The following is a 14736-nucleotide window of genomic DNA, read 5'->3' as shown; positions in this document are numbered from 1 at the left end:
TATGATGGGAGCTAAAAAAACAGGAATCTGATACTCCAGAACTCCAGGTGGTTGGTGGAAGATAGGATGGTGGATGCGAGAGTCAGCTTTGCCATTCTTTGAACTAGGTTGAACATGGGTACATTTTCAAGGGGTTACCTTGTCTTTGGGAAATGATTGCTTCAATTCTCCTGTCCGACATGTCCACCTTGACTACATACTGCCACTCAGGGTCCAGGTGGCAGAGAATTGGGGCCATATTAACTTTCCTTTTGAGAGTCTCAAAGTTCCATATGAGTGTTTTGGGTTTACTTTTAAGCAAGGATGTCAGGGGAGATGCTACCATGCTGAAACCTCGGATAAAGCTAGAAATCTGTGGACATTGTCGAGGATACCCTAGGAACGGTTTGACATACAGAGTATTTTGCAAATAATAAAGATTAAATATTAAATTAATTACAAAATATTTAGTTCATGAATATGCATACAGTAGCTTGCAAAAGTATTGAATTCCCCTGGAGTTTATCTGATTTGTATGAATAACAAATGATGTCAGTATTTTTATTGCAAACTCATGTCCTCTTACAGTGAATTTTCAAAGTCAAAATTAATTAATGGTCAGCAAGTATTTTAAAAAACTCCTATTTTCTGAACAAAACCCACCTCAGTTGAACTGTCATTGAAGAGACTGTCAGTCTGAAGGAAAAGATTGAAGATTTAGGAGAATTCTAAGGCAGTTAAAGATAAAGTAATAGAATTCCATAACTTAGCAATAGGGTGTAAAATTGTATCTAAGAGGTTGGACATGCCAGTAAGCACTGTTGGGTCAACAGAGAGGAAGTATCAGCTGCATCACATAACACAAGCACAGACTGTCCCTTAAAACTCAACTCACAAACAAGACAGAGGCTGGTGAAGGAAACCACAGTGAGACCAACAGTCACTCTGAAGGAGTTACAGAGTATGGTGGAGAGAAAGCATTTCAGGAGCTCTGCAGTATTGAGATGGGAGGGTGGCTAGAAAGAGAAAAAGAACCATATGAAAGCATGAGATTGACCCAGTGAAGATATGGGTTTTTTGTCTGTGTGTGTGTGAGATCAAAATATTGTATTTGGGTAAGTTCCAAAGTGCTATGTGTGGTACAAACCAAATGCAGGCCATACCTCAGTTAAAACCATCCCTACAGTGAAATATTGTAGTGGCAGCATCATTTGAAAATTCCAGTCAAAAAACAGCAACCAACCTGAAGAACCTAGAGCAAATCTTCCAGGAAGAATGGGTGAAAATCACTCCCAAAGAGCTGGTAGGAACTTACCCCAGCACACTTGCTGTTACTGTAGCAAAAGATGGTTCTAACAAGCACAAAAATTTTTAAACATCTGCTGACATATAATGAATTTTGACTTTTGAAATTTACTTTAAGAGCATATTGGTTTGCAGTAAAACACTGTCTGGAAAAATCTGTGTAAGTGTTATTTGTAATCCACAACAAATCTGATGGCATTTAAGGGGGTTAAATACTTGTGCAAGACACTGTATATATTTATTTTAATATAAATATTGAAAATATCCAGTTAAATAAATAAAATAAAAAAAAATGTGTAGCTAAAAAATAGATGTCTAGGGGAAAAAATAAATTAGGGCACTTCCACACCTATCACAGAGAATTTTACACAGCATCTGCTCTGCAACCTTAGTAAAATAGCTGCACAAAAAAGCATTTTATCTCAGTAAATTAAATTTCATTTAATAAAGCTAGTCATCAAATTGGCCAGAAAAAAGCTCTAAAATAACCATGGATTTTGAATGGATTTCATAAACAGTCTTCATGAAGGAAAATTTATTTCATTCACCTTTATTCATAAATGGAAACACTTTTCTTACTTGACTTGGATTAAATTCACTATTTTGAATGCTTAAATTCATGTTATGCTACTAAATAATTTTATAGTGTGAAATTTCCATCTGAAAAACCTCAGAGGAGACCTTATGTTTAGGCCTAAGTGATTGAATGTGTAACAAGGATATGTGAAATGCATCAAGCACTAGACCTTGTGACTAATGTGCATTTTGCTGTTTCTATTTTCTTTTTGCCTACTTACCAAAACAACTGAACTGATTGGTTGTATTCAGATATAAGTTTGAAACATCAGTTAGATCTTCAGTGAACTCAACACACAACGTCACACCATGTCCAGCCAGTCCACCTAGAATGCTGTCTGTGGGTAACCATCCCTCCACAGTGTTAAACACAGGTACACTTTACTCAGTTTATGAACATCCGAGTTAAATGTGTGTATATATACATACAAATATCTATTTAATTGGTTTTATGGGAGGTATTACTTTTTGTATTTGTACTTTTTTTTTACATCAGGTTGTGAGAATGAGTCCAGATTGTCCATGTGGATCTATGTATTACTGGGGAACATCTTGCGTGGAATTGGTGAAACTCCAGTACAGCCTTTGGGAATTTCATACATAGATGATCATGCTCTGGAGGACAATGCTGCCTTCTACATTGGTATGAAATGTTTACCTTTCTGTTATTGGTTTATTGTGATACATAGGCATCATTTATCTGAACAAAGTTTAGTGGCTCAAAAAGCAGTTTCTATTTTTCTTATGCCAATCAATGCAGCTGTGGATCAGCAGAGACAGCAAAACTGAATTATTGTTATATTGATATGATTTAAAAAATCTGTAACTAAATGTCTAGCCAAAATAATCTTAAGGCACTTTCTCACCTGTCAGGTGGCAGATACAGACACAGATGCAGATACACAAAAGCTTTATTTTGAAAGCTTGCAGACAGATCCAAACATGAGGCAGAAACAAGGTCAGAGAACAGGCTATGGTCAGGCGATGTACAAACAGCATAAACTGGGCTAGGCGAAATAGCAAAATGGGAAAACCAGAAATAAGAGTGAAAACCAGAAAGACTGTGACATATATGGGGCTTGGTAATGACTGGTATGAATAACACAGAGCTTAGGCTTTGCGTTGAGTGAGTGAACTGTTGATTGATGTGCCTCATGACGAGCCTCTCCAAGCGCTTCATGATGATGGGTGTGAGTGTAACTGGACGGTAGTCTTTGAGGCAGGACAGTGAAGACTTCTTTGGCATGGGGAAAATGGTGGTGGCCTTAAAGCACGTTGGGGGAGACGCTCAGGGAGATGTTGAAGATGTCAGTGAGAACATTGGCCAGCTGGTCTGCACATCCTCTGAGCACGCTGCCAGGAATGTTGTCTGGTCCAGAAGCCTTCTTTGGGTTAACTCTATGTAGTGTTTTCCTCACATCAGCACTGTGCCGCATATCGCCGCTATCCTTGAAGTGGCTGTGGATTCTCTGGGCATAGGTGTGCTTTGCCTCTCTGATGGTCAGGGACAGTTTGGCCCTCACTGTTCTTGTGGCTGCCTTGTTACCTGATCTGAATGCGGAGTCTCGGGTCCTCAGCAGCACATGCACCTCTGCGCTCATCCACGGCTGGGGCGTCTAGTGATGGTCTTGGAGACAGTGACGTCCTCAATGCCCTTGCTGATGTAGCTAGTCACTGATGCCGTGTATTCCTCCAAGCTGGTGAGGCATGAAACAAGGCAAGTCTTGCAGGTCTGTTGTTGCATGATTTCTGTACTTTAGTAGTGTCTGGCAATGGTAGACACGAACACCGGTTGCTCCGATTGTGAATGTGATGTGATGTGAATGTGAGGTGTTTTGGGAAGTGTAGTCTCGGGCAGCCAGGTTTGTAGGTGTGTTCTGGGAAATGGAGTTCTTGGGAGTTGAACTGACAATACCACTCTCTGTAGAAAAAAATGCATATACAGTATTTCTAGAGAACAGATAAATCATTGCACACGCATTTGTTTCTATTTCATGACTTAAATACATTTAAAGGTATATTTTATTATTTAATGACAATAGAAATGAGTTTAAGTATGTGTTGGACCTATTGTCAGGAGATTGTGCGTTTGAATCCTGACGATGCCGCGGCCATCCTTGGCAGGGAGTCCTAAAGAGCAGAATTGGGCTCTCTGGGTAGGAGGGATGTCATTACTCTCTCCCCTTCAATCAGAGCAACACTAGCCAATCATGGGTGTCTCTGAGCTCATGTATGTGGAGGAGGGCGGTTTGGTATGTTCCTCTGTGTGCATTATGCAGCCCTGTGAGGCAATATGAGCAGACGTTTGAAAAGATGTGTAGTGGCTGGCTTTATGTGTCTTGGAGGAAAGATGAATTAGACTTTATCCTCCCTAATTTTTAGCTCTTATGTGATAGGGAAGAGCTGGCTACTGGGTGGGAATTTGCAAACAACCAAATTGGAGTGAAAACAGGGAAAATGTAGGTAGAAATGTCAGAAATTGTTATTGACCTTAAATTAGCATACTGGCCTGTTATAAATCGCTCTGAATATAACTCCATAAGTGCAAGTAGAATTATGGGTAATACTGAGACACTGTAAACTCAGAGTTGGACCATATTCAGAGTAAGCAACTGAAGTCGGTGAATCAACTCCAGAACTTAATATTAACAGTACTAAATATTTACGCAGGGAAAGTACTTGTATTCTGAGAAATGTTACGCACATGTTTAAGTCAATTTTCTGGGCCATTCATATTATGCGAAGGACACCTATGGCACTCTGGACAAACAAAAACTCTTGCATCTTTTGCACACTACATCCTCAAAAAGCTGCTAAGATTCCTCTTTTCAAGCTGCTAAACACTTTCTACATATTTTTCCATGTAACATCTATATTTTGTCTAATTTGTCTATTCTAATTTATTTTTCTATTTTATTCATATATTCTTTTATCATATTTGGCTTTTATTATATTCTGTTCTATTATATTCTGTTTTTATGTATCACAGTTGCACTGTGGGACGAGGCACTCGGAAAAACATTTCACTACATTAATACATCACATGTATGTTATGTATGTGACAAATAAAGAACCTTGAACCTACATGTAGTTTATGCCTTCCAGTTTGCCAGATTTTTCTTGGGCAGAGGTCCAACACAATGTTCTTCTAGACTATTGACTTTAAACACAAGCATTTGCCTTTAGCCTGAAAAAAAAAATGTAAGGATAGAAAATGACTTAAGAAGCACATAGCCTTTTTTTCTTTGCATGAAGAAAACTTAAATCATAGACTTTAATGGGATGATACAATTAATGAATCATTCATTCATTCATTCATAATTCATTTATCTTCAGTAACCACTTTTCCTGGCCAAGGTCATGACTGATAAGGAGCCTGTCCTGGGAATGAGTATGAGGTTGGATTACAGCCTGGATGGGGTTCATATTGGGCTAAAATGGCATCGCGTAGTTTTTTGTTTGTTTTTTACAATGGCCAAAACATAAATTTCAGCATGAAATACTGTGGTTACATGAAATCCTTAGACAGTGGTGCTGGACATAATATTGTTGCTGGTGATATCATGCATTAAAACTGTGCTTAATTCCAAAGGCAAAATCATGCATAACTGAGGCATGCCTGTTTTACGCACCTTCCTTAACATTTAATGCATTTGAAAATCATTGCAATGTAAAACCAAATGTAAAAACCAAACCAAACCAAAAATAAGATAAAATGAAAAAAATAAATCAACGATTCTCGGTGTACAACCACCCTTGGCAAATAGCACCCCAGTGGCCAGTTCTTGCCTATTAGCATGGAACACTAAAGAAACCATAGATTAATATACTGTTTAAGTTTTGTGGTGATACTCAATACTAACACTGATAAAGGTCTTCTGAAATCGGAGTGGCTGATGGTGATGTTTTTTGAGTAACTCAGTCATCATTAGAAATCCACTTGTTGAGGGGTGGGTGAGGGAGAGAGGGACAGATCACTGTTAATGTCAACATTGCAAATATATTTCACCTTACTTATTTCAGTCATGTAAAGCATCTTCTGCATGAAGATCTGTAAAATATTTAACGGCATGCTAAAAAAAAAACTTACAAAAGATATCTAAAGTTTAACTTTAAGTTTAAGTTTATGTCTCTGTGATAAAGGCTGATCAAAACCTCATATCTGACAGTGAGATGACTAGAAGGGGACGTAGGTCAAATCCCTAGCAAATTGGTACAGCCATTCTCAAACAACTTGGCACACACACGCAGTTTGAGTAAGCCAATATGAGCATTCCAGCTCTTGTGTCCATGACTGGGCTGTTAACCCCAGCTGTAGCAGTAACCCCATAAGGTGTGTCTGGAATTAAGAAAATCTCTGAAGAAGGTCTAACATATACTCATCTCATTGAAAATGACATGAGTTCTCTTGAAGCATGAGGTTCTTCCTTAAAACAGGAAAAAGACACATCAGCCTGTCAGAATTCAGGACAGCTGTGATTGTGGTGCTGTCCCTTAAAGGGATCTAGGCCAAGTCAATGTTGAGTCCGAATTAAAGCAAAACCAAGTCAAGAGTGAGACAGAAAATAATGAAATCCTTCTTTATTCCAAGCGTTTACTTCAACTAGTTAGCTTCTTTTGTACATTACCCCAACAATTAGGCTGTGTTTTCTAGAAGAAGGAAATACTTCAAAGTTTGTGCATGCAAAAAGAAAATACAACACTAACATTACTTTTACAAACTCTGGGTTGAGACCAAGACCATGTTTAGCGAGACCAATGCCCAAAACCAAGACAAGTCCAAGTACAAGTGCCAGTAAGTCCAAGTTAAGGCCAAATCAATACAGAAAACCTCTCAAGACCGGTCTCGGACTTGAGTCCTACAGCCCTATATGACTCAGTTAGACAGTAAAGCAGATATATTGCACTTTATATAATGTACATTTGTTAGTTATTCATATTCATATTTTTGAAAACTTCACTGTATTTTGCCATTCCAGTTAGTGTTTTTTTCCTGCTTATTGTCATAAAAATGCTTGCTATGTGTTTCAGGGTTTGTTCAGACAATATCGGTCATTGGCCCAGTGTTTGGCTACCTGCTTGGATCTCTTTGTGCAAAGTTATATGTGGACATTGGATTTGTCAACATGGGTGAGTGGAAGTGTTCTCACCTTGATGATACAAACAATTATATCACTTTTCTGTATTTTTATACACAGGTCATTTGCATTCCTAATAATCACTACAAATATTAAGGATTGTTAATAAGATTCAGAGTATTTCAGAGAGCCTTATATGATTAACCCCAGTGCTTACTACCTATTTGATGAACCTCCCTTTTTATCGCTGTGTTTTGCCTATTTATAATTTACACTTATTAATAGTCTTTTCAGTCCAAATGTTGGCATTTTATGTATTAATTAAACTTTTCATCTCTGGCTGATCTTATCTGTGACAACAAGTACGACAAGGTAACTGTATCTGACATAGACAATGTATGAGTGTCTGAAGATCAGATGCTGCCTTTATTCCCACTATTTTTTTTATCTTCTGTCATGGTTGCACTAAATACGGCCCAGAATTATGACTCCCATCAGCCACTGCACATCACATAATCATGACACTCACATCACATGACTGTTTGCACCTGATTTATGTTTAATGAGCACTAGTATTAAAGTCACGTCTTGTACAGCACTTTGTGTCTAGCATTTGTCTTTGGTTGCTATTGTTTGTTATCACTGTGGCCTAATTCTTACCATGTTTATGTAGTTACCTTGCTTCGTTACTCATAATTTTGTTTCATCGTCTTTATGTTTTGTGTGTTTTCACTCGTAATAAATTAAATCTGCACTTGCATCCGCCTCCTCTACTGTGTTCTGTAACAAAAAGCTAGACCTACCATGGATGCAGCAGATTTTTTTCAAGGGCCAACAGGAACTCCTGGAGAGGAATCACCTGATGTGGGAGCAACAGGGGAATGGATAAACAACACACTGGAATGTGAACCCTGGAAAAAAAATTTAAGGAGGGGGCCATAGTCCAGGCTGGGACCATAACCCACCCTCCCTGCCCTACTGAGAACATCGCTCTGCCGTGTTGCTTGGTTGTGGACGTTCCTCTATCTCTCCGCCCCACATTATTGCTCACAGCCTCACCATGGGCGTCACTCCATCTCTTTGCTCCACTTTGGACGTCATCCATGCCACCCGGCCCCACTTTGGATGTTGCTCCATTCTCCTACTCCGCTGAGGACGTCGCTCTGCCTCCTTGCTCAGCTGAGGACCCCAGTTACCCGGTGTACATCACTCCCCCCCTTGCTTCAAAGAGGATATCGCTCACCTCTCTTGGTCCGTGGAGGACATCGCTCCCCCCTCTGGCTTCATGGAGGACGTCGCTCCCCCCTCTGGCTTCGTGGAGGACGTCGCTCCCCCCTCTGGCTCTACCTTGGGCTTCGCTGTCCCTTTTGGCTTTGCAGTAGCATTCGCTCCTCTCTTGTGCTCTGCCTTGGACCTCAAGCCACCCCTTAGCTATGCAGAGAAGATTGCTCTGCTTCAGTGCGCAGTGGAGGACTTCGCTTCTCCAGCCTACTACTCTAAGGGTACCACTCCTTGTCCACCCAAGGGTCTCCAGAAACACAAAGACTCTGTGCCTGGTAGCCCAGGACCCACTCTTGAGGACATGTCCAGGTTCAGGAGCCATGTTTTTAAACAGGGGGGGGTCTGTCATGGTTGCACCAAATATGGTGCAGGACTACAACTCCCACCAGCCACTGTACATCACATGATCATGAAACTCATGTCACATGATTGCCCCTAATTCATGTTTATGTTTAATGAGCACTACTATTTAAGTCATGTCTTGTACAGCACTTGGTATCTAGCTTTTGTCATAATTAATCATTGTTTATCTTTGTAGCCTAATTCATGTCATGTTCATGTTGTTGCCTTGCTTCGTTACTCCTCGTTTTGTTTCGTATGTTTTCACTAATAAACTAAGTCTGCACTTGCATCCGCCTCCTCTACCAATTTCGTGACATCGTCCTTATAGCACAAAAATTATGGTGCGTTCAAGTCATGTCGGAAAGATCATATTTACGTGTTGAATGCACATGAACGCCACCACAAAGTCGTAATTACGAGTGGGGAAACTTCCCAACATGAACACAGTTAGATACTGCATTCTATACTGTATGTTCACATGTAGGGCTATAAATCCAACACTTATGCAAAATATAGTATATAATATTGCTTTTATTACTCGGGGAAAGGTTCCTCATATTTAGAGGAGGGCTGTGCATCTGGGTGAGCTACTCAGATTATTAAACTTATCTACGTGTAGTTCGTGGTGTTCTAGTGGCTAAGGATTCCACGCTCTCAGCACCATGGCCCAGGCTCGATTCCTGGGCAGGGAACCAACACAGCCACCCCTCACCCCCCACACAAACCCTTCACCCTCCTGCTGTCTGGCAAAAGGTACCGAAGTATTCGAGCCCTCACGACCAGACTGTATAACAGTTTCTTCCCCCAAGCCATCAGACTCTCCCCACAAGACCATCCCACTCTCTTTGCAATTTTTGAACATTTCTAAATTTACTACCTGCATTATTGCTGTTACTGTATTTATAACAATATGTATATAAATTATTTGAAAATATCTATATAATTGGCTGCTACCTCAATAACTGCCATGTCTATATATAGTATACACTTATCTGCTGAATACTATGTCATAGTATGTTATGTTTACATTAACAGCAATTTAGCACTCTATTGCACTACTGTTATATCTGACATTTTCATACTAGAACTGTGCACTAGTCATCACTGCACTGTCTCTTACTGTGCCTATTGTCCTGTTTTGGTAGTTATTGTACTGTCTTGTGCTGTTTGCACACATTAGCACATGCACTTTATGTAGTAATGTGTAGAGTCTCTTGTAGTTCTGTGTAGTTTTATGTAGCACCATGGTCCTGGAGGAACGTTGTTTCTTTTTCCTGTGTACTAACTAGGTGTATATCGTTGAAATGACATTAAAAGCCACTTGATTTGATATAAAAGCGATAGACAATTTAAAAATAAAAAAATATATATGATATATTTACAAAGAAAAGTATATAAAACCCCAAAAAACCCCACCAACTTACACCAGTATTATTTTCACATTCGATTCAAAGCTTGACTTGATTCTGTTGATTGTAGAGGGTCATGTACAGCATATTTAATTCCCAGAAGCTGATGCAGAGTATATTGCACAATGACATGCCCACCTGGAAGGCCTGTGCACCTCCCTGGACGATTGCAACATAAAGCTGAGAACTAAATTTTTACGTTGTACAACAGCACAACAGGAGAGCGAATTTTCATGTAGTGGGCCTACCGGAATCCATTGAAAGAGCCCGACCATCTGAGTTTTTCTCCACATTCTATACTGAGGTGGGAACAGGTACTGCCATCTCCTCTGGAGGTAGACAGAGCCCAATATCAAACCAAAGACCAGCTGATCAAGCTCACAAGTATGATAAGTACCTTGGCCACCACATTCGGATCTATGAGAACTACCCTCTGGAGATACTATGCCGTTGGGATGAATATCAGGCTTCGTATTACACTGCAAATTGGTGAGAGGCAATGGCTATGTTCTGTTACAGAGGCTAAGCAATACACACAGAGCCTTGGAGAGCTAGCTTGGGTTAGATATCTGGCTGGCTTATGATCATGAGTCAGCTGAATCTGAGCATAGTAAAGTGTTATCCCGACTTTACTGATTGAGGTTCCTTTAAGGTTCTTTGTTGGCACTGTGTTTAACTGATTTGTTGACGTTGCGTCATATTTTGTAAGTATGCATTATGCTCATAGGGTCTACAATAGAGGAAAAACTTTACATTAAAAACTTACAAAAAACAGCTTTATGACTTTTTTGCATCCCGCAAACAGAGAACACTTGACGTATAATTTCCTATAATTCCAAGAGACACTGGCAGTTTAACAATTCTCATTAGCAGATGAAGGTTTTGTCAAATTTATTTCCGAATAGATATCCCTTTTCTTGAGTGCTAACAAATACAAATGTGTCAGAATGTATAGGAGGTCGTCAAAGCCTACAGTGTCTGTGGGGACAGATGATCTCTTTTGCTCCCAACAAAACAGAAGGGTTGAAAGAAAAGCAAGTGTACATTACTAATCAGATTCTGAATTTGGATAAGCATCAAGTTATCCCACACCAGATTTGTACAAACCTAAAACATAAACAGAATTTGATCTACTCTCACACCAACAAACAGTACAGCTATTGCAGAGGAATAGAAGCAATTTTTATGAACAATGCGAAAAGGCAGATAAGTTGCTTGTCAGTCAGTTGCATGGAGTGAGAGCCAGACAAAATATTAGTGGTTTATGCTTGGCCAGTGGGGATCACATCTTTCACAGTACTTTAAAAGTATTGCTAGTCCTATCTCCAGGTCTCAAAGGTCCAGCTCTCTTAAAAAGGGAATCTTCCACCAACACCGAATCTGGCCTGTATATCACTACTAGCTAAAAGTGGAACTGGACCTGTTATGATGTGCCTCCTACAGACTTATCTCTTTGTTAAACACTAACATAAATATGAGTTAAAATACTATAGATTCTAAAGCTAAAGTGGCCATCAGACTCAAGGAACTCCTCCCTATTCTGTGTAGCTCATCACAGCCCATTCCAGAATGTGTCGTCTCATTGAATGCAGAGAAGGTGTGTGATAGGCTGGAATGGGACTATTTATTTTCTCTCTTAGAGAAGTTTGGATTCAGCCCAGGTTTCATCTCTTCACTAAATAAACAGGATCTTTCCTTCAGCGTATTTCTTATTGGATGGATCAACACAATTATTGTGCTTCCAAAATTGATACCTCTGTCACTGTATACCCCTTTTTATACCTCTGTCTTTTTTAATGCTCTAGCTTCCATAATTTCCTCATTCATTTGGAGTGGCAAGCATTCTCAGGTGGACAAGGGCTTTTTGCAAAGGCCCAAATATAGTGGGAGCATGGCCCTACAGTTTTTCCTAAGTTGACTGTTGCTATTTGGCAGCCAACGTAAGAGCCATGCTACACTGGTGGCATTATCACCTGTCCTTCTTGGGTCACCATAGATATACATTCAAAAAAGTAAACCAACATTCAGAAACTAGGTGAGAGAAAATAAGTACACCCTTCCTACTTTCACAGTCTTTAAGAGAGTAATTCGCAGCCAGATGTTACTAATGAAATGCACACCATTAGTTAATCTTCAGGAAGTGTGACTACCTCTTTTGGCAGTTTCTCATTCTGGAGCACTCAGGCGTGTGTCTACATCATGCCAAGAAGAAAGGACATCAACCATGAACTCAAGGAAGCAGCTGTTGCTGCTCATCCATCTGGCAAGAGTTATAAGTCCATCTCCAAACAGTTTGAAATTGATCATTCTACAGTTACAGGATTGTTTACAACCGGAGAGCCTTCAAGACAGTTGCCAATCTTCTCAGGAGTGGGCGTCCCAGCAAATTCAGGCTAAGTTCAGACCGTTTAATACTCAGAGATATAAAGAAAAACCCAAGAGCTACATCATGTGCCCTACAGGCCCCTGTAAGCAAATTAAATGTTTCTGTTCATGACAGCACAATCAGAAAAAGACTGAACAAGTATGGCTTACGTGAAAGGGTGGCTAGGAAAAAGCCCCTTCTTGCCAAAAAGAATATGGCAGCACAAATTAGGTTTGGAAAATTGCATCTGAACAAACCACAAAAGTTCTGGAGCACTATCCTTTGGAGTGAAGAGACCAAAGTGTAGATGTTTGGTCATCATGCACAGTGCCATATTTGGTGAAAACCAAACACAGCGTATCACCAGAAACACCTCATACCATCTGTCAAGAATTGTGGTGGAGAGGTGATGATTTGGGCTTGTTTAGCAGACCTTTATAAGAAACTTGTAGTCATAAAGACAACGATGAACTCCACTTTATACCAGAATATTCTTGAGCCAAATATGGGGGTCTCTGAAAGACTAGTGGTTAGGCCTCGGTGCTCTTACCTACACAGCCCAGGTTCAATTTCCGGCGAGGGAATCGACCCCAGCCACTGGGGTTGCATAAGACAGTGCACTCCAGTGCCGGTCCCAAGCCCGGATACAAACTGGGGAGGGTTGCGTCAGGAAGGGCATCCAGCGCAAAAATTATGCCAAATCAAATATGCGGATCAATGATCTTCCATGGCAACCCCTAACAGGAGCAGCTGAAAAAAATTCTTGAGACAAATGTGAGGCCATCGGTCCACCACCTTAAACTGTGCTGAATTGGGTCATGTAACAAGACAGTGATCCTAAGCACATCAGCAAATTAACATCTGAATGGCTAAAGGAGAAAAAAAATCAAGGTGTTGGAATGGCCAAGTCAAAGTCCAAATCTCAACTCTATTGAAATGCTGTGGCATTTTAAGTGAGCTGTGCATAAACGAATGCCATCAAACTAAATGTAGTTCAACATGTTACTGAATTATAGGGTGTACTTATTTTTTCCCACCTGGTTTCTGAATGTTAGCAGCCACAAGACCTGGGAAACTCGCAGTCATAGAGACAACGATGAACTCCACTTTATTTCACATTTACATATTGAAATCTGTTGTGTTTTTTGTTGCCACCTGGTTGTTTATAGAAGTTGGTGAGAACCACACAATTGTTTTTTAGGCTCTGATAACTAAATCATAGAATTGAAGGAGGGTGTGCTTTCTTTTTCCCATGACTGTATATGCCTGTAAGGAAATATCTCTTCCCGTGCTTCTGGGAGCTGCTCTCCCCTTGGTTCATCAGAAGCCAACCAATAACCCTGCTGTGAATTACTCTCCAAGGGTGTGAATTCAGTTCAACTTTGGTTTTCAAGAAGCTTCTCTTTAAACCCCAAAGCCAACAATAACCTTTTTCACACCTTCAGTGCAGGATGTCTCATTCCAGTGCTGGCACAGGAAAAGGTTCATTAATAGTCCTAGCTGTAAAACCTTAAACCTAATAATTAATTCATTTATTTTCCTCATGTTATCAATACGTAGCAAAGTTTTTCTTTCAAAACATTATGTTTTCCCTAAACACTTAGCAGAATTCTCTGTATTTGCATATATGCATATGAGTATAACTGTGTACCTTTATAACTGTATTATTAACTATTAAAAACTGTGTTATCTTTTTATAGAGGGTATTACAATCACACCAGGAGATGCACGCTGGGTGGGGGCGTGGTGGCTGGGCTACCTCATAGCAGGGCTCATCACACTGTTGTCAGCTGTGCCTTTGTGGTTCATGCCCAAGTCTCTCCCTGTATTAGAGAGTCAATTGTCCAAGTGCTCCCCCGAGCAGACCAACTTTATCAAAGACTCACACGTTGTGCACCACAAATGCCAGGCAGATGAGGCCACCAGTTTTGTTATATTGGCCAAAGGTAATTATCCATCTTTTTTTCTGACCAAAATGCTTATGTTGGCTTCAGTTCCAAAAGATTTGAGGCTAAAAGATTTCACTGTGTTTTGCAGATTTTTTGCCAACACTGAGATCTCTCCTGGGGAACCCAGTCTACATTTTGTACCTCTGTATAACGATCATCCAGTTTAATTCTTTGATAGGCATGGTCACATATAAACCAAAATACATAGAGCAACATTACGGGCAGTCAGCATCCAAAGCCAACTTTTTGATGGGTAAGTCTTTTTTAGAAACCAATATATTAATACACGGGTCAGGGTAATACAGCTAAATAATCACCTCATAAAACTTTAAGGCACACATGGAGAACTTCTTCTCAAGGGATGGAGCTGATAGTGAAATTGCAATAATAGTTTAAATTGACAAAAATTGCATTAGGCAAATGCACTCCAATCATTCAGGAAAGATCTACAC

At 40.0% G+C, this 14736-nt stretch overlaps 1 protein-coding gene across 4 annotated transcripts in view; it reads left to right on the top strand.

The window, feature by feature from the left end:
* slco1c1 (solute carrier organic anion transporter family, member 1C1) overlaps positions 1-14736 on the top strand; it is a 49395-nt gene that overhangs the window by 18097 nt on the left and 16562 nt on the right. For all 4 annotated transcript variants that reach the window (XM_034313295.2, XM_053241628.1, XM_034313297.2 and 1 more), the window contains 5 exons: positions 2113-2234; positions 2357-2503; positions 6892-6990; positions 14036-14281; positions 14373-14537. In XM_034313295.2, the coding sequence (XP_034169186.1) occupies positions 2113-2234; positions 2357-2503; positions 6892-6990; positions 14036-14281; positions 14373-14537 (779 nt within the window). The remainder of the gene's footprint in view (positions 1-2112; positions 2235-2356; positions 2504-6891; positions 6991-14035; positions 14282-14372; positions 14538-14736) is intronic.

The sequence above is a fragment of the Pangasianodon hypophthalmus genome, chromosome 18, assembly GCF_027358585.1.
Source record: "Pangasianodon hypophthalmus isolate fPanHyp1 chromosome 18, fPanHyp1.pri, whole genome shotgun sequence".
Taxonomy (NCBI): domain Eukaryota; kingdom Metazoa; phylum Chordata; class Actinopteri; order Siluriformes; family Pangasiidae; genus Pangasianodon; species Pangasianodon hypophthalmus.
The sequence above is the reverse complement of the archived record's forward strand: the minus strand, read 5'-3'. Positions and strand labels throughout refer to the sequence as shown.